General features: G+C 43.0%; 1 protein-coding gene across 2 annotated transcripts in view; it reads right to left on the bottom strand.

Moving 5' to 3' along the window:
- Positions 1 to 27,881, bottom strand: part of PDE6A (phosphodiesterase 6A) — a 124,848-nt gene that overhangs the window by 51,061 nt on the left and 45,906 nt on the right. The window contains exons 1-5 of one of the 2 annotated variants that reach the window (XM_027545980.1): positions 24,218 to 24,832; positions 13,316 to 13,468; positions 12,611 to 12,700; positions 11,925 to 12,065; positions 4,998 to 5,072 (exon numbers count right to left, since the gene is read on the bottom strand). In XM_027545980.1, the coding sequence (XP_027401781.1) occupies positions 4,998 to 5,072; positions 11,925 to 12,065; positions 12,611 to 12,700; positions 13,316 to 13,468; positions 24,218 to 24,691 (933 nt within the window). In that variant the 5' untranslated portion in view covers positions 24,692 to 24,832. Of the gene's footprint in view, positions 1 to 4,997; positions 5,073 to 11,924; positions 12,066 to 12,610; positions 12,701 to 13,315; positions 13,469 to 24,217; positions 24,833 to 27,881 lie in introns of those variants that run through there. The other variant, XM_027545981.1, reaches the window with a different exon arrangement.

Raw genomic sequence — 27,881 nt, 5'->3', positions numbered from 1 at the left:
GCTCCTCTGCCTTTTCTAAACCCAGCTTGTATATGTACATACAGAAATATCCGTAGACATTTGAGAAAGATAGACCACACATAGTGGCTGCCTAGCTGCCTCAAGGCAGGCTGGATTTCTGTACTCTGCCCTTTTGTATGGTGTGAGCTCTTCTCTGTTCTCATGTATTACTTTTTCAGTACATATAAACAAATTGTGCTAAGAACATTTTAAAACTATGAAGTCATATCCTATGGGCAATTCTAGAAATCTGTTTAGCCTTTGGCAGAGCTGTTTCCTCTGGCTGGAGAGATGGCTTTCTTGCTTCATGGTCATCTGTCCTTGGACCTGGGCTGTTCACTGTTCCCCAGGCAACCTGCTGGCTCTCTGAGCCTGGTAGACTGCCCTACCCAGAGGTCTCTACCAGGTTCCTTCAGAAAGATGAGAGATGGACTTTTTTCTTTTAAACTTACATAAGACTCAGTTTTACCTTCGCAGAGAGCAACAGAAAAATCAGTGTTCTCTAGAAAAATAAAACTTTTTCCACACGCTGTAGCTCAGCCAAGTTACTTTCAAGGCCATATTCATGTATGAGTCCACCCGCTTTTGGAAAATCAAAACCAAGCCATCAATGAGTGCCTTTGTCACCTTGCACCTAAGCAGCTGACACTGTAACACAGGGTCTTTGAAAGAGCCAGATATAGCCAGAGCCAGATCATCATGCATGGAAATATACCAGTTTTAAAAGAAGTGCCATTTTTGTTTTTTTATGAAGACTACGTAGCTGTTTTTCATAATGAAAGCACACACACATACAATGCTTTATTTTTAAAAGGAGATGAAGTGAAGTATAGCTGCTTTGGGAGAGCTTCAGACCCAAGATTCAGGGAGGTTAATTGGTCAAAATCCAGACAGAAACTGTGTTTCTAGCGTGAACATGGCAGATCAATTGTGAGAGTGATGTTAGAAGGCAACAGGGGAAGTTAAACAGCCTGACTGCAATGATAGTTACCTGAAAGAAAAGCATCCAGGGTTTGAAACTGTGTAAATGGTTTTTCCCCTTTAAGCCTTTAATGTCCTCTACTATCCAATAGACGCAACTCTTGCAACCCCATGGACTGTAGCCTGCCAGGCTCCTCTGTCCATGGGATTTCCCAGGCAAGAATACTGGAGTAGGTTGCCATTTTTTTCTCCAGGGGATCTTCCTGACCCAGGGATTGAACTCATGTCTCCTGCTTGTCAGGCAGATTCTTTACCGCTGAGCTACCTGGATACCTCCTCCATAAACTGATGAGAAGAGTATATTACAGACTCCAGGTGAAGCGCCCAGCAGAGAGTGAGACTTACGTTGCCATCGTTGTCGGAGTGCCTACCAAGTCAGTGTGATTCGCTTTAGCTACCATGGGCTGCCTAGGTCAGCTTGATTTCCTGAGTGTTCCAGATGAGGAAGGAAGGCTCAGAGAGGCGCCCAAGGCTACACAGGCAGCTGCTGGAGCAGGGACCTGAATTTAGTCTTTCTCCCTTCAACCCTATGCTCTTTCCAGAAGATCTGCTTTTGTCCAGTCCTGTCCTGCTGTGTCTGGGCCCCGGCTCAGGCCTCTGTGTGTTTTCCTCATCAACTGTGTCCTAAATATCAAACTGCCTTTGGAGATAAATTCGGTGACAGCATTCCATAGAAGAGAAAGTGGAGACCCTAAGGGGTTATTTGACCAAGCTCACCCTACAGGGTAGCAACCCACTAAGACCAAAGTTCTTTGTCTTCTGGCCTTTTCCATTGCAACCTGACATCTCACACTCTTGCAAGGACTGAGTCATTGCTGCGTGAGGTGGAGGAGGGTTTGGGGAAGAAAAGTTTTGCCCATGAATGTGCTGGTCACCTCAGTGAAACTAAAGCTTCTGAAGTGATCAGATGATGGGCATCCCTTTTAGGCTGGAATTTAGTGAGAAAATGTCCTCTTCAGTTTAATCTTTTTTTTTTTTTTTTAACCTTTTATTTTATATTGAAGTATAGCCAATTAACAATGTGGTAGTTTCAACTGAACAGCAAAGGGCCTCACTCAAACATATAAATGTGTCTTCTCCTCCATCTTCAGTTCAATCTTGAAGATAGGGATCCTCAAGAGTGAAGAACCAGATAAGTTAGATAGGGCCTGATATTTCTCTAGGCCTTCTGGAGTTGGAAATGATCTCTGACCACAGGGCTCAGCTCAGAGAGCTGAATATTAAAGCAGCCCAGGAAATTGAAACTAACTGAGGTTGGTGGAGTTTGAAAGCTAGAATGGTCTCTACCCTAGTTCCTAAAATTCTAAATTTCTGGAAGAAACAAAACCAGCTCATATGTGAATTTGATGAAAACTCAGTAGTAACATCTCAATTATGTCAATACAGCAAGCTGTACTTAAAAAGGAAAAATGTCCCCAAACAGTTTTCTGACAGTAGCATGTGATGTTAGTCTTGCAGACTTAGTCTTCCAAAATGAAAACATGAAATTGTATGGGCAAAATAGTAGTTTGAAACCGGACAGCGGCAGATTATAAAGGTCATTTTGGATAAAGCACAGCAGACATTGTCAATTCCAAGGCTGAAATCTTTTCTGGTGTGTATATGAAGCTCACAGTTCAGTCTAGTTCAGTCGCTCAGTCGTGTCCGACTCTTGCACGCCAGGCCTCCCTGTCCATCACCAACTCCCGGAGTTCACTCAAACTCATGTCCATCAAGTCAGTGATGCCATCCAGCCATCTCATCCTCTGTCGTCCCCTTTCCCTTCTGCTCCCAATCTCTCCCAGCATCAGAGTCTTTCCCAATGAGTCAACTCTGCGCATGAGGTGGCCAAAGTACTGGAGTTTCAGCTATTGCATCATTCCTTCCAAAGAAATCCCAGGGCTGATCTCCTTCACAATGGACTGGTTGGATCTCCTTGCAGTCCAAGGGACTCTCAAGAGTCTTCTCCAACACCACAGTTCAAAAGCATCAATTCTTCGGTGCTCAGCTTTCTTCACAGTCCAACTCTCGCATCCATACATGACCACTGGAAAACCCATAGCCTTGACTAGATGGACCTTTGTTGGCAAAGTAATGTCTCTGCTTTTCAATATGCTATCTAGGTTGGTCATAACTTTTCTTCCAAGGAGTAAGTGTCTTTTAATTTCATGGCTGCAGTCAGCATCTGCAGTGATTTTGAAGCCCAAAAAAATAAAGTCTGACACTGTTTCCACTGTTTCCCCATCTATTTCCCATGAAGTGATGGGACCAGATGCCATGATCTTCGTTTTCTGAATGTTGAGCTTTAAGCCAACTTTTACACTCTCCTCTTTCACTTTCATCAAGAGGCTTTTTAGTTCCTCTTCACTTTCTGCCATAAGGGTGGTGTCATCTGCATATCTGAGGTTATTGATATTTCTCCTGCAATCTTGATTCCAGCTTGTGCTTCATCCAGCCCAGCGTTTCTCATGATGTACTCTTTAAATAAACAGGGTGACAATATACAGCCTTGACGTACTCCTTTTCATATTTGGAACCAGTCTGTTGTTCCATGTCCAGTTCTAACTGTTGCTTCCTGACCTGCATACAAATTTCTCAAGAGGCAGGTCAGGTGTTCTGGTATTCCCATCTCTTTCAGAGTTTTCCACAGTTTATTGTGATCCACACAGTCAAAGGCTTTGGCATAGTCAGTAAAGCAGAAATAGATGTTTTTCTGGAGCTCACTTGCTTTTTCCATGATCCAGTGGATGTTGGCAATTTGATCTCTGGTTCCTCTGCCTTTTCTAAAACCAGCTTGAACATCTGGAAGTTCACGGTTCATGTATTGCTGAAGCCTGGCTTGGAGAATTTTGAGCATTACTTTACTAGCGTGTGAGATGAGTGCAATTGTGGGGTAGTTTGAGCATTCTTTGGCATTGCCTTTCTTTGGGATTGGAATGAAAACTAACACAGCCAGGGTATTAATCTGAATACCTAGAGTTTGAATTAAGGTTAAATAAAGTCTGTCACACACACACACACACACACACACACACACACACACACACTGTCCTTTATTTTGGGTAGGGTTAGTGTTGGCTAGGGAGAATCAGGCCTCCTAGCAGAAATGGTATACTGTTTCAGACAGCCTGGAAGGTTTTGTGAGAAGATGACTGGACTAAAGCTCAATTCAGGACACAGCTATGCTGCTTACTTATTCTATGTGGCCTCAGCTAAAGTCATTCTAGGTTCTATAGGCCATTTGAGTGCCGGGTCTGTTTACCTTGCTTCATCTTTGCATCCCCACATATTTCATTACAGCTTCTCTAAAGTGTTTATGTCTCATCTTTAAAATGTAGCAATAGTAGGAGGCCAGAGGTTGCACACTGAAATGCCAAGGGAGACCTAATAGAAACATAAATGAGAGGAGGCAGCCAGGGGTACACAAGAGGGAGTCAGGGGGACTGTGGCAAACTAGGGAGCTCAGGCCAGGTTGCAAGGAGGCAGCTGCTACTCAGCTCCAATCAAATTTCACCTGTGGGATGGGGGTGGGGGGGCTGTGCAGTTTTGAATGGTCTGCCACCTTTTCAAAAGAATCTGAGAATCTAGACACTTGTTGGAAATAAAGAATTAAAAAACTTTCATAACTAAACATATATATCTATTGACTGGAAATGACTTTCCGGCTATCAACGTGTACATCTATATTCGATTTTGAGATTATTTACATCTTTAATAATCTACAGTTCTGCTGAGTGAGTCCTTAAGTATGTTGCTTGATCTTTCTGGACTTCTTTCCTCATCTATGGAATAAGAATAGTTTCCCTCTTCTGTCAGTCCCACCAAGTTGTTGTGAAACTCCAGGGAGATATTAAAAACACCTTGCAAAATACAGGGCTTGAGCAATCGTGAGGAATTACCATAATTTCAAAGGTGACGACCCAACCCAGAAGAGATAAATACCTATGTGGTAGAGAAACTTCAGCAGGGCCTACAGTGCCTTACATGATATTTCATTAAACATTTGTTCATACGGAACAGGCCAGAGGGAGACCTACCCTTCCATCCGGAGTCCTGGGACCAGCGTAGGGTGGAGCCTCCCCCATCAGGACTGGCCACACATCAAAAAATTCCTAGGATTGAGAAAAACAATAATTATGTGTCTTGAAAGCAGATCAAAAAAGGAGATTAAGAAAATAAGACTCACCTGGATGAGTCATCTATCACTGAAATTTGGAAGATGTGAAGAACTCAGTGGAACCTAAGCTTGGCAGGGCTGCAAGATTCACTAGACTTGGAAAAAGTCAATTGTGTCTGTGCTTTGAAATATATCAATATCATCAGAACTGGATCTGTCTAATCAATAACCAAGAATGGGAGCTAAACAAGAGCAACCTCATTCTTCCTCTGCTGTGGGACTTGAGAAGGAAAAAGTGGACTCTATAGCCAAGAAATTTACCTTACATACCTGCTAAACATGTGATCAAATGTTTAGCTAGAACAATGTTTCTTACAGTATCATTTATAGCGGTGAAAAACTAGAAAAAACCTACAATGGCACAGTGGTAAAGAATCTGCCTACAATGCAGGAGACATGGGTTTGATCCCTAGGTTAGGAAGAGTCCCATGGAATAGGAAATGGCAACCCACTCCAGTATTCTTGCCTGGAGAGCCCCATGGACAGAGGAGCCTGGAGGGCTACAGTCCATGGGTTCACAAACAGTTGGATATGATTTAGTGACTGAGCACGAAGTATCCAAAAGGAGGAGACTTATTAAATCAATTATGGTATATCTGCTGCTGCTGCTGCTAAGTCGCTTCAGTCGTGTCCGACTCTGTGCGACCCCATAGACGGCAGCCCACCAGGCTCCGCCGTCCCTGGGATCCTCCACGCAAGAACACTGGAGTGGCTTGCCATTTCCTTCTCCAATGCATGAAAGTGAAAAGTGAAAGTGAAGTCACTCAGTCGTGTCCGACTCCTAGCAACCCCATGGACTGCAGCCCACCAGGCCCCTCAGTCCATGGGATTTTCCAGGCAAGAGTACTGGAGTAGGTTGCCATTGCCTTCTCTGATGGTACATCTAGTAACAAGCATATTACAGATGTGTATGTATTGATTAAAAAGATGTCCATGATACATCAATGAATAAAAAATGTGAAGTGATAGATGCATAGATCATGTGACCCCCAATGGTTTAACTCTATATAGAAAATGCTCTCAAAGAATTCACAACAAAGCATTAACAATTGACTTTCTCGGGATTCTTCCTTAATAAAATGTATGGCTTTCATAATAAAATTTTTTTTTCCAAATAAGGAAAGAGAAGCAATGGTGCCAAATATGGACAGATAGACCTTTGAGCTTCAACAGGAAAGGATGACACCTGTAAGATAACTGGCAAAGACAGGGACAGAGAGAGGAGAGAAAAGGGCCAGCAAAGGCTCTGCATGGTCACGCAGCCCCAGGAGAGGAAACTGACTAGGACGCCACACAGGCTTCCTTGCTGCTTCTCCTCCGGTTTTTCTGCAACACATGCTGCTGCACACTTGGGTTGGGCCAAATCTGGGTCTGAGGAAGAGGCCCCTGTCCTCCAGTGCCTCTCTGTTCACTTATCTGCTGTGTTTAGAGACAGTGATCTGCTCACTCTGGGTTACCATGGGCAGGATGTCAAGCCCCTCTGCTTCTTGAACTCTCTCTCTCTCTCATTTGAAAATATTTGTCATGGTGGTTTGTCTGCTCTTACATCATCCAGAGGGCAAGCAGATGGCAAATGAAGTCCACATGAAATTCACATTTCACGTCCTCACCCTTCTGCCCAGTTGGACTCTTCCTCTTGACTGTCGACAACAGGAAGCAATTCAGTTCTGCGTGAAAATGAGAGCTGGGGACCTACCTAAGCTCCACAACATGCTTCGTGCTGGATAGAGACAAGGTACAGTTCATGCCCAGAGGATCTACTATCTCATGGAGGAGACAACTAAGCCTTTGAGTGACTTTAGTAAGGTAGCCAGGGTAAGAATCAAAACAGTAACAAAAAGAGAACACAAATGTTGAGACCAGAAGAAGGCTATCAGGCTGACACTGTCGAGGTCAAACACTGCACGGTTTTGAAGACTGTCCTGAGGAGAAGCAGATGTCAACAGAGGGTGCGCTGGAATGTGGGGCGTGTTTGTGCCTGCCGTCCTCTGTCCCGTCTCTCTCTCTCTTTTACTTCTAAGCAGCCTTCCTGAGATATAATTCATACACCTTGTGACTCGCCCAGCTTAATTGTACAATTCAGTGGCCTTTATTGACACTTTTCATAATGTCAATACTTCAGTTAAGAATTTAGCTATCTGGGGTAGGGCAAGGGGGCGGGGAGGGGAAAGAGAACCAGTTCTTAGAGTGATTATAGGCAACCCAACCCACTTCTAATTGCTAGATTGTTCCATCTATTGGGGATGACTAAATCAGGATATTCTCATTTAAATGTGACTTTCCCTTTTGAGGGAGAGTTCAAAAGAAACAGAGGGCAGAATGCTGCAGCTTAGAGCTGTGTTTTGATCTTTTAAGATACAAACTGAGCACCTTAAAATGGACTCTTGAGAATTATGAGGACATCACAAAATTTATCCTTACCTTATAACATATTAATAATTTCAAGATGAGTAAAAGATGAAAATGTATTAATCAAAGCAATTAAGGTTATTTCAGACTATAGTATTCAGGTTGAGGAAGTCTTTCTTAAACAAAATTCAAAACACAGAAGCCATAAAATTTAAATCTTCTGTATTATGAAAGATGCCATAGACAAAGTTAAAATATAATCCACAGAAAAGGAAAATATGGTTGAAGCTAGGTGACAGATACATAATCTATATAATATAAAGCACTCATATTTTAATAAGAAATAGACAAAGAATTCAATTTTAAAGGTGGAAAAATGGGCAATATATTGCACAGAAAAACTTGGGCAATGTATGTAAAAAGAAAAGTTAAATTACAAATAAATATACAAAATGTATTTACTCTTCTATGATAATCAGTGAAAAAACAATTAGAAAAGAAGAATAATAACATTTTTGCCTGTTTAAGTAGGAAAAATACAAAAGATTTATGATACACAGAATTGGGGGCAGGAGTTTGGAGAAAGGGAACTCTCATGCAGTGCAAGTAGGAGTATAAAATGATTTAGCCTTTAGACGGAAAATTTGGGGAAAGCGAAATAAAATTTTTTTCTTAGTAATCTACTTCCACACCTTTGTCCTATAGATAGTTTCTGTCGAGTGGGCAGGAATTTAACTCCAAGGTTGTTCATTACAGCATTGCCTTTAATTGCAAGACTATCTAGAAATGATTTAAATGCCCAGAAATAGGGGAAAGGATAAACTAATTATGGTATACCAATACTATTTTAAAAAATGAGATAAATCTATGTGGACTAAAGAACAAAAAAAGAGGATTTCTACTACTACCGATGGTAGCCAGTCTGTTGCAAACCAATCCTCCAACTGAGAATTATCATGAATCTAGACTCTGTATATGTATGTGTGTATGCGTATATAAACATTTATGTGAAGGAATCATAGCGCTAGCAAGGCAGCAATAATTTGATGGGCCAAGATCTCACAGAGAAGGGAAGCCCAGAGATATGAGCCTGATGCCTGATTCAACTTTTCCTCTTAGTGACACCAAAGATGTGGAGCAACTGGAAAGGTGTGCAAAACTTTCAGTAGACCTACTTGGCTAGTAGGACTAGGTTGAAATTTGGGACCTGCCAAAAAGGAGACATCCTTGAAAGCAACCCAGGTTTTTAGCCTGTCCTTCCTAAAGATTTATACTCTAGGAGTAAAAGTGAGTCAGAAACAGAATAACCCTCACAAAAACTGAAGACCAGCTTCAAATTGGCTCAGTCCTTGATTAGATTCAGATACTCTGCCTTTGTTTCAACTTATAACCAGAAGTAACATAAATACCCTTTGGAGGAATATAACATTGCCAAGAGTTTCAAATCATCTCCAAAATATTTTATACAGATTTCTAGTGTTCAAACAAAAATAAATGGGCATGTACAAGATACAGATTAACTGAAAAATCAAGAAATAAAGCAGATTATAGAAAGAGGAACCATAGAATATATATGTGTACTGAAAAAATATGTACTAGAGTGTGCATGATAGCAATATTCATAAAAGCCCAAACTGGAAAATTCAAATCACTATCACTGGTAGAATAAATAAATACTTTGTGGATTACTCATATAATGGAATATTCTACAAGAATGAAAATTAATGAACTAATTAATGAAAATTGATGACTATGATGAGCAATAAGAATGAATCTTACAATCCAAATTTTGATCAAAAGAAGTCAGACACAAAAGAGTATAATTACATTTATATGAATTTCAAAATTAGGAAAAACTAATGTGGCTTTAAAGGTCAGAGAGTGGTTACCTTTTAGGAGGAAGGAATGGGAGTTACTAGAGAGAGGTAAGAAAGGGGCTTCTGAGGCGCCAGTAATGTTCTTATTCCTTAATCTTGGTGGTAGTTACGTGGGATATTCACTTTGTGGTAATTCACTGAACTATTTTCCTGTAATAGTGCTTTTCTCTGTGTGTTTGTTATATGTACATATATTATTTAAAAATCCACATGTACTACTATGGAATTATGTTTGTAGAGCATTATATAAAAAAGGGAGATTATCATGTTGCCCAGCAATTTATTTTATTTTTTAAACTGGGTTATCTTTTTATTGTTGAGTAGTAAGAGATTTTTGTTTTCCCCTTCATCAGCAAACATCAAACTTTAAAAAAAGATGGAAGTATAGTTGATTTACAATATTGTGATAGTTTCAGCAAAGTGATTAGTATATATATATTTTTTCCATTATTTTTTAAACTAACAAATGTATCATGACTATTTTTTTTTTTTTAATATTTATTTATTTATTTGACTGCACCTGGTCTTCATTGCATGCACGGGATCTTTGATCTTTTGCTGTGGTATGCGAACTTTTAGTTGCAATACATGGGATCTAGTTCCCGACCAAGGATCAAACCTGGGCCCGCTGCATTGGGACCACAGAGTCTTAGCCAGTGGACCACCTTCCATTGTAGGTAATTACAAGATACTGAGTATAGTTCCCTGTGCTATACAGTAAATTCTTATTGCCTGTCTATTTTATATATAATAGTTTGTATCTGTTAATCCTATACTCCTAATTTTAAGAGTTCTTTTTATATTTTACATACTTGTCTTTTCAAAAGGTTTCTTCTTTACTGTCCTTTCAAGCACAAAACTTTTAAATTTTTATGAAGCCCGATTTATCTGTTTCTCCTTTGTTACTTGTGCTTTTGATGCCATATCCAAGAAACCATTGCCTTATCCAGGGCCACAAAGATTTACATCTATATTTTCTTTTAAAAAAATATTTATTTTTTAATTGAAGGATAATTGCTTTAGAGAATTTTGTTTTCTGTCAAGCATCAACATGAATCAGCCATAGGTATGCCTATGTCCCCCTACTCGTGAACCTCCTTCCCATCTCCCTCCCCTTCCCACCCCTTTAGATTGATACAGAGCCCCTGTCTGAGTTCCCTGAGTCATAGAGCAAATTCCCATTGGCTATCTATTTTGCATAAAGTAATATGTTTCCATGTTACTCTCTCCATACATCTCACCCTCTCTTCCCCGCCCCCGACCCTGTGTCCTCTCCATGGCTGCCCTGCAGATAAATTCATAGGCACCATATTTCTAGATTCCTTGTTTGTTTGGCTGCATCACATGGCTTTCAGGCTCTTAGTTCCCCAACCAGGGATTGAACCTAGGCCCTGGACAATGAAAGCTCCAAGTCCTACCCAACGGACCACCAGGGATGGACAATATTACAATAGTAAACAATATTTATCTTTCTTTTTCTGACTTACTTCACCCTGTATAATAGGCTCTAAGTTTGTCCACCTCATTAGAACTGACTCAAATGTGTTCCTTTTAATGGCTGAGTAATATTACATTATATGTATATGTACCACAGCATCTTTATCCATTCATCTGTCAGTGGACATCTAGGTTGCTTCAATGTTCTAGCTATTGTAGTGTTGCAATGAACATTGGGGTACATGTGTCTTTTTCACTTTTGGATTTCCTCAGGGTATATGCCTAGGAATGGGATTGCTGGGTCATATGGTGGTTTTATTTCTAGTTTTTTAAGAAATCTTCATATCATCTTCCATCTTCAATTTACATTCCCACCAACAGTGCAAGAGGCTTCCCTTTTCTCCGCACCCTCTCCAGCATTTATTGTTTGTGGACCTCCTGGTGATGGCCATTATGATTGGTGTGAGGTGGTATCTCATTGGAGTTGTGATTTGCATTTCTATAATAATGAGCGATGTTGAGCATCTTTTCATGTTTTTGTTAGCCATCTGTATGCCTTCTTTGGAGAAATGTCTATTTAGGCCTTTTTCCAACTTTTTGATTGGGTTGTTTGTTTTTCTGGTATTGACTTGTATGAGCAGCTTGTATATTTTGGAAATTAATCCTTTGTCAGTTGTTTCATTTGCTATAATTTTCTCCGATTCTGAGGGTTGTCTTTTCACCATAGGAAAGGTTTCTGCCCACCTTTGAGTGTATTTTCTGACAGTTTCTGAAGTTGGCAACTTTCTTCTTGCTGCATTTTCACCCTACATGGAAACTTCTTTATCACTCACCTTTACCACCTCATCATGCCTTCTTCTCACATGCTCATTTTTTCCCTATGGACTAGGGAAGATATAGGTTATTTTTCCTCCCCTGTGCCCTGGAATGACTTTTCCTCTGTAGAGGCTGGTACTCCTCTCCTCAGTGTAAAAGACCTGTGAAAAACCTTTCATAACCATCTACCTCCTGCCAGCCATTTCCCTGTGCAACCAAATTCATGACACAAGGCTGGGTTCCACCTGATATATAGCAGCTATATATTTAACCTATTCTTGGAAATGTCTGCTCTTAAGTGTTCTCACCTTCTGTTTGGTCATGTCTAAGAGCCCCACAGAGTATCTGTCACAGTTGAGGAAGGCGCGGACTGTGTACAGGGCTTTGTGGAACTGCCTCTCAATGTCTGTAAGCTCTTCAAAGACTTTGCTCCCAGACCACAACAGTATCTGAAGAAATACAAAAACACAGTTAGTGTTCCTGAGGCACTCAACAGCAGCTCATAATAACCAAGAATAGCTGTCCCTGTTTTGTAGATGGAGAAACTGAGCTTCAGAGTGGTGAATAACGGGGCAGCTGCTATTGGATCCAACTCTTTCCAATTCTTTTATTTCCTAGGTTGTTAATAACAACGATGATAACAAACATTGACAGAGCCCAAGTATCCTACATACTTTATCCCGTAATTATCCCCATTTTTCAAAAGAGGAGGCTGAAGCTTGGAGAGGTTAAATGGTTTGCTCAAGGTCTTAGAACTGGTAAATGGCTTAGCAAGGATTCAAGTACAAGCTGGCTGACATGAAAGCTTATACGTGCAGTCACTCTGGGTTACAGCTTTACAGACATCATGACTCATGCACCCCAGGGATGCTGGGAGAGACTGCACGATACTTCCCAGGCACTCCTGTCACTACTGTCTTCTAGCTGAGCACATCAGTGCTTCAGGAAGAGGACACCTTCAGTCCAGTCCATTCCCTCAAGTCAAGCCCTTTACCTGGCCACGCCGAGTCTCACAGTTGTGCAGGTAACTCAGGTGGAACACCTTCATGATTAGATTTGCAAAATTGAGGTACTTGAGAAGAATCTGAAAATCAAACAGCATGAGGAGAAACAGATGAGAAGGAGAAATTCCTCTTCTGGCCACTTCTACCATCAGCTGATAAGTTTGAATATTTTCAAAGCTTCATCTGAGACAGTTTGAGCAGATGGATCGTGGAAAGCTGACTCATAAAATGTTGCATTATGTGAGGGTAAAACTCACAGAATGTAGAATGTTAATGTTATTAGAAGTGTGTTCATGAGAAGTTGCTACTGTTCATTGAGTTTGCAGGCCCCATGATAAGTCATGTATATACGTTATCCTGATGGCCACAAATGACCTCAAGAGACACTATAGATACTCTCTATAAAAGATACTATAAAACCAGCCCCATTTTACAAATAAGTAATCTGAGGTTCAGAAAAACGTGCCCAAACAGATATTAGCAGAACCAGAACCATTATCCCTACATTCTTATCTCCAAAGCCCAACATCTTAATGATTATCCTGTCCTGCCTCCCTCACAGATCATCAGACCACTAACTTCCTTGTCTTACAGAGGGGAAAGCCAAGGTCAGGGCAAATAGCAAGGGTCAGAGGATTTGTGAGCTGGGAGAATGTGCTGGCATGGCCAGCCCACCAGTTCCTAAGCACTCTTACCTCTTCATCATTCTCGGTGAAGTGGGGCCCATCCACTTTATTCACAGCCATGATTATGGCCACCACATCCTTCCCATTCATTATGGGAGAAGCCAAGATGTTCTTAGTCTGGTACTCTGTGAGGGTGTCCACAAAGTCACAGAAATGTTCATCCTGAAGGTAGACAAAGACAAGTATGAGTGCGCAGAGGAAGAGCAAAGACAGGAAAACAACCCAGAGCCCCAGGTGCCCATGGTTGCTGTTGTTGTTCAGTCACTCAGTCATGTCTGACTCTTTGCAACCCCGTGGACTGCAGCACACCAGGCAACCCTGACCTTCACTGTCTTCTGGAGCTTGCTCAAATTCATGTCCATTGAGTCAGTGATGCCATCCAACCATCTTGTCCTCTGTTGTGTTCTTCTCCTCCTTCCTTCAATCTTTCCCAGCATCAGGAAAGATGCTGGGAAAGATCTTCACATCAGATCTTCACATCACTCCAAAATGTTGGAGTTTCAGCTTCAGCATCAGTCCTTCCAATGAATATTCAGGGTTGATTTCCTTTAGGATTGACTGGTTGGGTCTCCTTGTAGTCCAAGGGACTCTCAAGAGTCTTCTCCAACACCACAGTTCAAGAGCATCAATTCTTCGGCACTCAGCCTTCTTCATGGTACAACTCTCACATCCATTCATGACTACTGGAAAAACCATAGCTTTGACTAGATGGACCTTTGTCAGCAAAGTAATGTCTCTGCTTTTGAATATGCTATCTAGGTTGGTCATAGCTTTTCTTCCAAGGAGCAAGCATCTTTTAATCTCATGGGTACAGTCTCCATTTGCAGTGATTTTGGAGCCCAAGAAAATAAAGTCTTAGTGTTTCCATTGTTTTCCCATCTATTTGCCATGATGTGGTGAGACCAAATTCCATGATCATCATTTTTTGAGTGTTGAGTTTTAAATCAGCTTTTTCACTCTCCTCTTTCACTTTCATCAAGAGGCTCTTTAGTTCCTCTTTGCTTTCTGCCATTAGGGTGGTGTCATCTGCATGTCTGAGGTTACTGATATTTCTCATGGCAATCTTGATTCCAGCTTGTGCTTCATCCAGCCCAGCATTTCTCATGATGTACTCTGCATAGAAGTTGAGTAAGCAGGGCAACAATATACAGCTTTGATGTACTCCTTTCCCAATTTGGAACCAGTCTGTTGTTCCATGTCTGGTTCTAACTGTTGCTTTTTGATCTGCATACAGGTTTCCCAGGAGACAGGTAAAGTGATCTGGTATTCCCATCTCTTTAATAATTTTCCACAGTTTGTTGTAGAGGTGGGGTAGAGAGGCTCCCCGTTCTCTTGTTGACAAAAGAATGAAGCCAGTTCCATCTACTCCTCATCAGGGACGAGGCTATTATAGATGATTTCTACCCTGGAAGCCTCCAAAATCCAGTAGAAGAAAGTCTGAAATACAGCTTACGAAGGGTTATGGAGATGTGAGCAAAGCACTGGAGGGACCCAAGGATGGAGGTGGAGGGTTGGCTTTGTCTGTGGAGGAAGATTTTGAGAAGGCTCTCTTCCATTGATGACAGTTAAATGTAAATCAGAAACCTGAGTGAGGAAAAGACCTTAGTGAATAGAATCAGCACAGTTGCCAGCAGGTGTTGCGTGTGGCGCTTTGCCTGCCTCAGCTCACTGTATTCTTCCCAATAACCCAAGAGATGGGACCATTAGTAGTTCATCTTAGAAAGGGGGAAACTGAAACTCAAGATTAACATTACTTATTACTGTGTGTGTATGTGATTTGAGAAACTGCCCTCAGCTCTGCTGCTTCATCCAGGGAAGCTTCATTTCAGGGAAGCCTGGATAAGTGTAGACCTGGGTCTGGGTCTTTGAACCAGAGAATTTGTTACTTCCAGCTTTTATTTATTCATTTATTGGCTGCACTGGGTCTTCATTGCTGCATGTGGGCTTTCTCTAGTTGTGGCGAGTGGGGGTTACTCTTCATTGCGGTTCATGGGCTTCTCATTGTGGTGGTTTCTCTTATGAAGCACAGGCTGTAAACATTCAGCCTTCAATAGTTGCAGTACATGGTCTCAGTAGTTGTGGTTCGTGAGCTTTAGAGTCTGGGCTCAGTAGCTCTGGCTCACAGGCTTAATTGCTCTGAGACATCTGGAATCTTCCCAGACCAGGACTGAACCTGTACCCCCTGCATTCGCAGGCAGGTTCTTACCCACTGGGCCACCAGGGAAGTCCACTTTCAACTTTTTTTGCGATCCAGTTCTAGCACCACACAGCCAATCCAATGAATATCCCCATTCCACAAATCTTAACGGAAGCCCCGCTCTGTGTCAGGCCTTATGCTAAGCACCGGGGATAGAGGGAAGACTAAAATTCAGGCCAGCACACAGATGAATCACACAGAATTAACAGAATTCACACAGAATTAACACAGATGTCCTGTGTTAATAGTAACACAGGACATAAGGGTTGGCTCAAAGCAGTATGAGTGCAGAGGAGCACACACCTCCTACACCCCACCCCGAAGGCAAACTTGGAGGCCAGTATAGGGCGGTACAGTCTGGGTGGTCAGAAAGTGGGGACAGAGCGTGAATTGTTGTCTTAAATCCAAAAGAATCCACCTTTCTGTTTCTTGGTCACACTGTGAGGTTTCCCAACAGTCAGCGTTGCTGGGAACACAAGCCAGCTGAGATGTGTACAGTTCAGGCTGTTCTGAGAAGGAAGTGTATTTTGCAGAGCCAATTCACACAGCTGTGCTAGAACTAGAACTTTCCCACAATGCAGAAGTTTAGAATGTGGTGCTCTGCATCTGGGGATTCTTCCAGTTGGAGTGGGACTAAATAAACAGGCCCTGTTGTCGATGAAGTTCTCTCAAACCAGGTGAAGGGTAAAGGAATTAAGAGAAGCCTGTAGTGCTCAACTTGAATTAGTGTTGGAGGATTAAGCAAAATCTCTAAAGAGGTATTAACCATAAGGGTATTCCATGTCACTCTCTAAGGACAACTGATGAATACAAGCCTGAGTGAGACATGCCCAGATTCATTTCATCAAGTCAGTTCAGTCTTTCAGTATTCACTTCTGTCAAGGAAAGCAGTACTTGGGCCTTACCTGCATCTGAGGCCAATGTTACTAAAGCCACCAGTACCTTCTCTCCCACTGAGTTCTCAGCCCTAGAACTTTCTCACAAATAGCACAGCTGCCAATTGACTGGTGTCTGTATAATCATTGGCATCCTTATATTTTCAGCATATACAGTGTTCTCAGCTGTGTCATAGAACCTCAACTTATCAGCGGCGGAGGGACCTTAAAGGCCACCTGCTAAAACTGTTTTATTTACTTTTTGTTTGGCTATGCCTGGTCTTAATTGCTGCATGAGGGATCTTTTTCTTTGGTTGTGGCATTCGAACTCTTGGTTGCAGCATGTTGGATCTAGTTCCCTGATCAAGGATTGAACCTGGGTCCCCTGCGTTGGGAACACAGTTTTAACTGTTAAACCACCAGGAAAGTCACTAACCTATCTGTTTTAAAGCCTAGGAATCAGAAGTCGAGCAGAAGAAAGCCCAAGTCATTCATTCATTCAGTTGGCATTAACAGAAAGCCTTTAATATATGCCAGGCAGTTTAGGCAATGAACAAGACGGGTGAATATCTTTCCCTAGTAAAGCTTCCACTCAAATGGGGTGGACAGACAAAAAGCAAGTAAACAGCTGCTTTGAAGAAGAGAAACTGGATGATGCTATAGAAAGTGATGGTAGCGGGGGTAGGTTGAAGCTGCTCTGGTCAGTCCTGGCAGGTAGGGAGGCTTCTCTAAGAGGCAATGCAGAGAGTGAAGGCTCAGAAGAGCCAGCCAGCCAGAAGTGTATTCCAAGCAGAGGGCACGGAGGATGCCAAGGAGCAGGGGGCAATGAACTGACTGATCTGAGAAACAGGAAGAAGGCCTGCTTAGTGAGGAGATTGGAGGTCAAGGAAGTCAGAGAGGTAGCATGCGTGCCTACGTGCATGCTAAGCTGCTTCAGTTGTGTCTGACTCTTTGTGACTCTATGGGCTGTAGCCAGCCAGGCTCCTTTGTCCAAGGGATTCTCCAGGCAAGAATACTGGAGTGGATAACCATTTCCTTCTCCAGGGGATCTTCCCAACTCATGGATCAAACTCAGGTCTCCCACATTGAAGGCAGATTCTTTACCATCTGAGCCACCAGGGAAGCCCCTCAGAAAGGTGGGCAGAGGCCTTATGTGACAGGGCCTTGGAGGCCACTGGAAGAGCTTAGATTTTATTCCAAAGTAATTCAAGACTGCTTCTCATTCCTGGAAACCCAGTTTCTCTTTTCAAACATCCTCTGTGCCAAGCTCCAGTGTGTCCCATGATATCTATTTATTGAATGACTTTCACTTTCAATGATGTACTAGGCCCAGAGCCAGACAATTCATTAACTCTCACATCTTCCCTGTCACATAGAACTCTCTCCTTCCCTGTTTTATAGACAATTCTCCTGCTCGTAAATGGCACAGTCACTGCATTCATTCATTCATTCACTGATACACTGATCGGCTCATTGATGGATTGATTCATTCATCCACTTATATTTACTGAGCACTGGGTCTGTGAGAGGCACTGGGTCTGCCAAGACCCGTAAGAAAGGGGAGGCTGTCCTCAGTGGGTTATCACTGTACAATGGGGACATTATGTAAAGCATGAATTCACAATTCAAGCCATAATGTGAAGAAAGCCCCCAGAGGATTGATGGTATCCTGGGGCCCCTCTGAGTGGCTTCATGAGCCTGTCAGTAGTTGAAACCTCTCCGAGCCTCAGTTTCCTCTTCGGTAAAATCACCATGTCAGACCGGGTCCTCTCTGAGTTTTCTTTCTGGCCTGGCATGCTGGGTTCCAGGTGTCATAGGGCAGGAAGGAGAGCAGGACAACCAATGTAAGAGCCTCTGGACATGACAGTGCTTTCAGCTTCAGTCTTCAGAAATGGGATTGTCACCGTCTAGGAGAAACTCACTGTTTTCCTTTACTCTCACATAACTACCATATTCACAACACTTAGCACACCAGATATGTAGATGCTTTTTTCCCTACACTGACCAGTTCTCTGACACTAGCTGGGTATCCAACAATTCAGTTCAGTTCTGACACTGTTTACCTGGAGAACAAGAACGTACAACTGGAGGGTTCAGTCCCTGAAGACTGCCCCTGCTTCGGATGCCAATGTCAAGTCATAGGCTGCTATCTGTGCTTCTGCCTCACTAACTGTAAATCGAGGTTCCAGTGACTCACTCCTTGGGTTTGATTACTTGCCAGAAAAGCTCATAGAACTCAGGAAAGTATTTACATTTACAGTCTTAGAATAGAATAAGTGTACCAATGAACTGTCAGATAAAGATATATAAGGTGAGATCCAGAAAGGTCCTGTGTGCCAAAGATTCTGTCCCCTGGAGTTGGGGTGTACACTACCCTCCCAGCACATGCATGTATTCACCAGCCCAGAAGCTCTCTGAACCCTGTACTTTTGAGGTTTTTTATGACAGTTTAATCACAAAGGCATAATCAATTATTAATCCCATTTCCAGCCCCTCTCCCCTCTTACAGGAATGTTGTTGTTTAGTTGCTAAGTCGTGTCCAACTCTTTTGCAACCCCCTAGACTGTAGCCTGCCAGGCTCCTCTATCCATGGGATTTCCCAGGCAAGAATACTGGAGTAGGTTGCCATTTCCTTCTCCAGGGGATCTTGCTGACCCAGGGATCAAACCTGAGTCTCTCGCATTGGTGCGTGTGTGCTGTCTCTTTAGTCACGTCCGACTCTTTGCAACACTATGGACCATAGCCTGCCAGGCTCCTCTGTCCATGGGATTCTCCAGGCAACAGTACTGGAGTGGATTGCCATGCCCTCCTCCAGGAGATCTTCCCAACCCAGGGATTGAACCTGCATCTCGTATGTCCTCCTGCATTGGCAGGCGAGTTCTTTACCACTAGGGCCACCTGGAAAACCCTCTTAAGAGAATAGAGGATGGGCTGAAGGTTTCAAGTGTCTAATCAAGGCTTGATCTTTCTGGTCCCCATCCGGGAGTCCACCAAGAGTCCTCTCATTAGAACAAAAGACCACCTACCACCCAGGAAACTCCAAGGGATTTAGGAGCTCTGTGTCAGATGGTTCTATCACTCAGGAAATTACAAGGGTCACTTCTGTGTCAGGAACCAGGACAAAGAACAAATAAATATTTCTTTTTATAAATCACAATATCACAGCCCACTGGGAAAGGGCCATGACTTATTAATTCACTCAATAAACTGTAATGAGGAACCACTCTGTCCCAGGCCCTGGGCTAGGTCTGGGGACCAGTAGTGGTGAATAAGATACGCAGGAACAGACAAGCCTTGTGGGCTTTCCCAAGGAGAAAGGGTAAAGAATAAATACACAGACACACACTGAATGTCAAGTAGGGTTGCCAGATTTAGCAAATAAACACAGGATTAATCACATTTGAATTTCAGGGAAACAGCTTTCTTAGTATATCATGTGTTGCATAGGGTGTACTGTAGTGTGAGCTGGACACCCTTGGGAGTCGTTTGTTTTCATGTTTGTAATGTGAGTGTATGACTTAGGCTTTGATTGCTGACATCCACCTCAAAGATGGCTATCTGCCTATCTCAAATAGACACACTGTCAGCCACACACTAGTTAAAGAGCCATGCCACCTCCTCACACTGAGACTCTTTTGTTTTAAAGATCTTGGTTGATTTTGATAACTGATCATTTGGAGCCACTTTTTGCTTTCTATTTTCTCTCACCAAGATTTCAATTTCTGCTCTTATGTTTTAAACTCGCTAACAGAGAGTGAGCCTGTGAAACCCTCAACCCTCATGAAAGTCCTAGGCCAGAGCCCACTCTCTCCCTCTCTAACATGAGACCTCCTTGTACAGCCCCAGGTATGCAATGTAATTTCCAGGTCTTATAAGTAATAAGCCTTTGTTTTTTCAAAGTTTTCTGATCACTAGTGCTAAAGGGTATCTTGCATTCATCATAAGAACCACATGGGCTTGTCCAGTCACAGCATTGATTATTGACAGTTTAACAGTTATTAGCACAAAACACATACTAAAATAGTTCTCTGGGGCTTCCCTGGTGGTCCAGTGGTTAATACTCACACTTCCATCGCAGGAGGCATGGATTTTGTCTCTGCTTGGGGAACTAAGATCCCACATGCCATGCAGCTCAGCCAAAAAAAAAAAAAGTATCTCTTTGTTTATCTAAGATTCAAATTCAACTGGGCAGCTTACATTATATCTGGTAGCCCTAATGACAAGTGGCCCCCGAGAAGGTCCCAAGGATAAGTAAGAATGTGTCAGAGCATGGGAGCCACATTACAACCATGGGAAACCCATTCATGGTTTCACATTTTTCAATGCAGTAATTACAACCACTTTCAGGTTTTGGTGGGGGCTGATGGGAAGTGTGCTAAAGGCTAAGAGTATCACTTATCAGTGGTTCAGGGACCACCCACCCCCCAGTCTACACCATATCCCTGCTTCTTCTCCATCCAGCTCCCAGTGTCTGTCCACAGACCCCAATAAAGTATGATATCTCAAGGAGGAAGATATGTACAACTGAAGGACAGAGGCTTGCTGACCTGAAATGACATCACTCCAGGCCTGAGGCACACACCAAGGGGGCTGCCTGGCCTGAAAGCTTCCCGGGAACACAGCCATCCCGTCCAGGGTGAACTTTGGGGCTGACAAAGAAACAGCAGGCTTAGTGCAGGGGTTCATCAAACTCTCAGGGATATTTTAGGATCAGAGAGTCTACTTAAATCCTCAGTCCCTCAACACCAGGGTCCATAGAAGTTTTCAGCACCTCTGTTCTGTCTTTCCCACAAACAGAATCTAAACTGAAAGCTCCAGAAAGGCAAGACTGGATTCCTCTCCAAGCCCCACACAGACCTGGTCCAGCATCTATTCCATAGAATAAATTCCTTAACAGCAACAACAAAGTAATAGCGATATTAACAAGGAGCAGAAGCTGTCAGTAAGACCCTAAACTATGCGCTAAGAACTTTGCTAGAGGAGAAAGAATTATCTCATTTATCCTACAACAACACTTAGAGAAGCTAGGTTTTCTCCCTCTATTTTACAAATTAGGAAGTGACCCCAAACAAGCTAAAGAGTTTGCCAAGGCTATGTTATTAGAAAGGGAGTCTTGATTCACACCCAGATCTGACCTCAAAGCTTAACATCTCAATTTTCTGCCATGTAATTTAAAAGGACCTTTTTTTTCGTACACTGCACTTAGTTTAATGTACTCGTTTTATAGGCCACGAGGAAGTAGAGAACAGCAGAGCAGTGAAAGGGTGTGGCACCAGTCCCAGTGCCTGAATTCAAATCCCTGCTCTGCCGCTTACTGTGTGACTGAGAAAAGATTTCAATTTCATCATCTGTAAAACAGGGATAATCAGTTATAAGACTGTGACAACCCATGTTGGCTACAGTCTAGAGAGAAGTTGAAGTCTGGAGAGAGTTGAAGGGAGAACAGATTCCAATCCAGTTGAATGAGTCCTCAGGAAAGTTCCCTGGGTGCAGAATTACCCTTACCCTAGGAGGGCCAAGGAGAGAGGAATCCCATAGGAGATCTAGACCAGCATACTTCAAAAAAAACCAGGTTCCACAAAGGCCCAAGTCTATGCCTTTCATCTTGCCAAGTAACTCAAGGGACTTTCTAGTGGTCCAGTAGCTAAGACTCTGTCCTCCCAGTGCAAGGGGCCAGGGTTCGATCCCTGGTCAGGAAACTAAATCCCATGTGCTGCAGCTAAGAGTTTGCCAGCCCCAACTAAAGATTTTCCCATGCCGTAACTAGAGGATCCTTCGTGCCATCACTAAGACCTGGTGCGGCCAAATGATGAATTAATTAATTTTTTTCAAAAAAGGAACCCAAGTCAAAAAGATGATCCATTGGAATTCTTACATCTGTGCATGTGAAGTCCAGGAAGCTCTGCTCTGATGCCTTGGTGACTTTGGGCAAGCCCCTTCTCAAGATCTTCTGACTCCAGACTTCTCATCCATTAAACAAGTCAGCTGGATGAGATGATCTTTGAAGCCCCATACCTCCCCAACTTTTAATTTTAAGACCTTTAATCTGAAATTAGGTCAGAGGTAAGGGGAACACAAAGTCACAAAATGTCCAGGCTGGATCTTGGGAATGACTGAACACAGGCTCCTGGTTAGGCCAGTTCAGCAATAAATGAGACCAACATTGGCCTTGACAGCCTAGGGCAAATATTGGGGTAAGACAGGTGTTAAAGGGATTATTGCAAAATTACCTTAGTGTGAGTCTTTTTGCTAAGTGTTTGTTGAGCATCTGCTTTGTGCCAAACCTTTGCTATAAAGTGGGCAATTGCTATAAAGTGGACAAACATTTGGTATAAAGTGGACAATAAGGCAGGCATGGTCCCTGGCCTCCAGGGCTTATTGTGGTAAATGGTTTTAGGGAGGAAACTCACAGAAGGATCTGAGAGGGTCTCCCTGAGGAAGTGAACTTTAAGCTAAGATCAGAAGGATGAGTAGGAGTGGACTCTGGCAGATGGTTATGGGGAAAACTGCATTAAATGATTTCCTGTAGGTGATCAAAGAAGTCTTTGTCAGAGCTGCCAGGAGAATCTCACAGAACACTAAACTCTTAGAAGACAGAGCCAAGTGCTTAACCAAGTAGTCAGTTTAGCATTCCCGTAATGACTGCCAGCCTATGTCTCCTGACACAAGGCACAAAGTAAAAATAACATCACCTTTGTGATAGTCCTGCCAGAAATGCATAGCCTGAATCTAAACGTGAAGACACAGCAGACAAGCCCAAATGGAGGGACGTTTCTGCAGAACAAGTTGGCCTATATCCTTCAAAAACATCAGCATCATGGAAAACAAAGATAGACTGAGAAACTGTTTCAGATTGGAAACTAAAGAGACAGTGCTAAATGGGCATCAGTGAGATGACTCGCAAATAACTGAATATGGACCGTTCATTAGATAATAGTATTGTAACGACTGTCACATTTCCTGAGTTTGATCATTGTACTTTGGCTATGTAAGAAATGTCCTTGTTCTGAAAATACACAGAAAAATTCCTGGGGTTAAAAGGACACATTGTCTGTGTTTGTCTCCCAAATGGATCAGAAAAAAATGGAGACATAAAGCACATGTGGTAAGGTGAAAGTGAAAGTTGCTCAGTCGTGTCCAACTCTTTGAGACCCCATGGACTATACAGTCCATGGAATTCTCCAGGCCAGAATACTGGCGTGGGTAGTCATTCCCTTCTCCAGAGGATCTTCCCAAAGCAGGGATCGAACCCAGGTCTCCCACGTTGCAGGTGGATTGTTTCCCAGCTGAGCCACGAGGGAAGCCGGGTAAGGTATAAACAGTTGATGAATTGGGATGAACAATATACAGTTCTTGGTACTGTATTTTAAACTCTTCTGATTTTTTTTTTCAAAATAAAAAGTTATCAATAAACAAATAGAAAGACTTCCCTGGTGATCTAGTGCTTAAGAATCTGCCTGGCAATGCAGGGGACACAGGTTCTACTCCTGGTCCAAGAGGATCCCACATGCCACAGGGCAACTAAGCCTGTGCGCCACAACTACTGAGCCGGAGGACCTAGAGCCCAAGCTCCGCCTACAAGAGAAGCCACCACAGGCCGCAAGGAAGCGCAGCCCTTCACTCACAGCAGCTAGAGAAAGCCCTCACAGAGCAACAAAGACCCAGAGCAGCGAAAAATAAATTAATTAAAAAAAATAGACAAGTAAAAAAAGAAAGAAAAGTGTCAAGTGGTCACCAGCCCAGTCTTGGTGGCTGACAGCTCCCTGTCCCGTATACCTCCCCTCCAAACCCCATGGAATAATGCCTCCCTGTCCCCCACTCCCATGGGGAAAAGGATACCTCCTCTGTGTTGGGGACGTTGACGATCTTTTTAGAGAGCGCAACATGGCCCACCACTCCCATGTCCAGGGGGAACACGATCTCCGAGTCAGGCGCCACCAGGCACTCCTCGAGCACAGCATCCTTGTGGACGTTGAAGAGCCGGGTGGCCAGCTCTGCGATGCCGTTCCGGGCCCTGTACATGAATAGGCTCATGCGGTCGGCCTGCAGCAGGAAGCACAACTTCTTCATGACGTTGAAGACGCACTTCTCGGCCTGCAGGTTGTCCTGAAAGTCCCGCAGGAGGTCGAAGATAATTTCACTCTCTTCCACGCTGCTCAGCGCGTGGTAGTTGCTGAAGTCCACGGCCGCCTCCCTGGGTCCCAGCAGGTCTGAGATGACCTTGGCCCGGTAGCGCAGGTTGTAGTACTGTTTGGCAAAGCTGACATTTGAGTCCAGAAACTTCTCTACTTCCTCTGCCGTCACCTCGCCCATGGCTGGGAATTGCACTGCCTATTTCTGTAGATGGGGGTGAGGCTGGCCTAGACTTCTCTGAGTCTTGTTTGTGAACCTCGTTGGTGTGGCTGCAGAGCAGAGTGAGTGAGCTTGGGAGATTAAATCATTAATATTTCCCCAGAGCAAGGATTATGAGGATCAGGGTGTTCCGGGTGCTTCTGGGCCCCAGATGGGAGAGGTGAGTGTTCTCTTTTCACCTTGGTCCGCTAATAGGAGAAGAAAATTTGGCACAGAACTGGCATTGAGATCAAGTAAAAGAAAACACCAAGCACAGAGGCTGCAAACTGGTAACACAAGACATCATACTGTTATAAAGATGCTTTCTTTGCCCTGTATGGTATTTTTCTTTAACATTTGATATGGAAGCCCATGTTTACTGTTTAACAGGTTCATTTAGCTTCTCTCAGAGAATCAGAAAATCTAACAACCCCATATCCAGTTTCTCTCTGGCAGAAATGGCTAGAGCTGAGAGGAACTGGGTATCCACCTCCTGTCCCTGGCCCCTCACCCCACTCTTCTTCACCTCTGTCCCCAGGATCCCCCTAACACACGGCTTCCCTCTGCATGCTCACCACTGAGCCTGCTTCCCTTGTGTACATTATGGGCCAAATATCCACATTACATCTCTGAATTTGAAGGACCTTTATAAAAACAGGGCTTCCCTGGTGGCTCAGCTGGGAAAGAATCCACCTGCAATGAGAGGGACCTGGGTTCGATCCCTGGGTTGGGAAGATCTCCTGGAGAAGGGAAAGGCTGCCCACTCCAGTATTATGGCTTGGAGAATTCCATGGACTGTATAGTCCATGGGGTTGCAAAGAGTCAGACACATCTGAGTGACTTTCACTTTTCACTTTATAAAAACAGCACCTTTCATAGTTTTTTTTTCTATTACAATACACATGTTTACTGTAGAAAATACACAAAGAAGGCCCTTAGAATCACCCATAATCCTGCCATTCAAAGGTAACCTTTAGTTAACACTTTTGTTTCTGTCCTTTCCGTAGAGGCTTAACCTTCTACTGTCCTTCAGTCCCTGATCTTTGTTTTAGCATTTTAGGGTGCTTTTGCTGGCTGCAGCCAGTATCTTCTTGGGTTGTCAGTCAGAAACGCACTCAATACTGTGGATTTTATCAGCTCCAGTGAGGCTCAAAATACCAGAATCCTCATTGGGTTGTCCCTCCGAACCCACCAGGGCAGGAAGAGAAGAGCGCGTTCTTTCTGGATGAAATATACTGTAGTGACTATGGATATATATACATATATAAGAGCCTGGCACACCTGTCTTATAAATACTGTGCAATGTAGGATCATAGACTGTGGTTGGCACTTTGAACTGTGTAAGTGAACTTTAAAGGAAAGTATTAATAGATCACTTCCTTTATTATAGAGTGTAATTAATTAATTCTCAGGATACTGTGCCTATTCAACACTGTGTATACAGATGACCCTTGGTCTGGTGGATCTCACAATAACTTTTCCAAACACATCCAACCATAACTAACGTGAGCTCTCTGTCTGGAATGTGAATCCCTGGCTCTCCAGCTCCTCAGCCTCAAGGTCTCAGCTCATGCTGCTGCTGCTGCTGCTAAGTCGCTTCAGTGGTGTCCAACTCTGTGCGACCCCATAGACAGCAGCCCACCAGGCTCCCCCGTCCCTGGGATTCTCCAGGCAAGAACACTGGAGTAGGTTGCCATTTCCTTAGTCACCCTTAATTGTCTTATCTCAGGGAGCCCCAGTCACTCTCTCCCCAATTCCTGCCTGTCATATCATCCGTTTATTTCCTTTTTCACTATTAAAACGTGTTTTCTGGTTTTATGTTTGTCTGCTCTGTGTCTTCTTCTCTGTACTGTGAGCTCCAGTGAGGGCAGGCACCTGTCAGGACTGATTATTGAGGCTTTGCAAGGCTGTCTAGCATAATCCTTGATGCTCAGTAATGTTGTTTTTAAATGATGTTCATGGTGGTTCATTTTATGTGTTAGTTGGGCTAAAGGATGCCCAAGTAGCTAGTAAAACATTACTTCTGGGTTTGTCATTAAGAGTGTTTCAGAAGAGATTAGTTGAGTCATTAGACAAAGTAATGAATTTTACCCTCCCCAGCACAGGTGAGTATCCCCCAATCCATCAGGGGATTGAATAGGAAAAAAAAAAAAGATGAGGGGAGGGTGAATTGGCCCTCTGTTTGAGCTGGGACATAGATCTTCTCCTGCCCTTAGATGTTGGCACGCCTGATTCTTGGACTCAGACCAGGACTTAAACCTTTGTCCCCTGGACTCAACCTGAATTATATTACTCTTGACTAATTCAAAGTCCTATATTTCTTTTTTTGGCTGCACTGGGTCTTCCCTGAGGTGTATGGGCTTCTCTCTAGTAGTGGCATGTGGGCTTAGTTGTCCTGCAGCATCTGGAATCTTAGTTCCCTAACCAGGGATTGAACCTGCATCCCCTGCATTGAAAGGCAGATTCCTAACTAACTACTGGACCACCAGGGAAGTCCCACAAAGTCCTATATATTCTTGATTAAAACTTAGAAAGTACAGGAAGTCACAAAAGAAAAAATTGAAATAAAACATAATCCCAGATATTACCATCGCCAATATTCTTCGTATATTTTTAAACCTTTCTATACCTATCTATATCCATATGTATATTCTCAACCTTGGCATTTTGGGCTCAGTGATTCTTTGTTGTGGGAAGCTGTCCTGTACACTATAAAGATGTTTAGCAACATTCCTGGACTCTACCCACTAGATGCCAGTAGCACTCCCTCCCCTTTAAATTGTGGAAATAAAAAACATTTCCAGACATTTCCAAATGTCCCCTGAGATCAAATTATTCCTATTGAGAACAACTGCTCCACTGCTCTGTTGTTTCTAATTTTCTAGTAGTATAAATTATGCTGTAATGAACACTTACATTTCTTAGTGGAAATATCTAGAAGGGAAACCCCAGGCCCAAAGAGTTTGAAGCTATCTAAGAGTTTGAATAAATAATGCAAATTTTGCTCTAAGAGGCTCTATCAGAGTGTGTGAGGCTGTTCTTACCCCTACTGAGCCCCTCAAAAAATTGAGCAATCTTTCTTAATCCTGACATAAATAGCACTCCAAAATTTGGCCCCAGTATTCCTTCTTATTTTATTTTGTACAGTTTCTCTATACATACTCTAAGCTCC

Source organism: Bos indicus x Bos taurus, chromosome 7 (genome assembly GCF_003369695.1).
Source record: "Bos indicus x Bos taurus breed Angus x Brahman F1 hybrid chromosome 7, Bos_hybrid_MaternalHap_v2.0, whole genome shotgun sequence".
In the NCBI taxonomy this organism is placed as follows: domain Eukaryota; kingdom Metazoa; phylum Chordata; class Mammalia; order Artiodactyla; family Bovidae; genus Bos; species Bos indicus x Bos taurus.
This window is presented reverse-complemented; position numbering and strand designations above follow the sequence as displayed.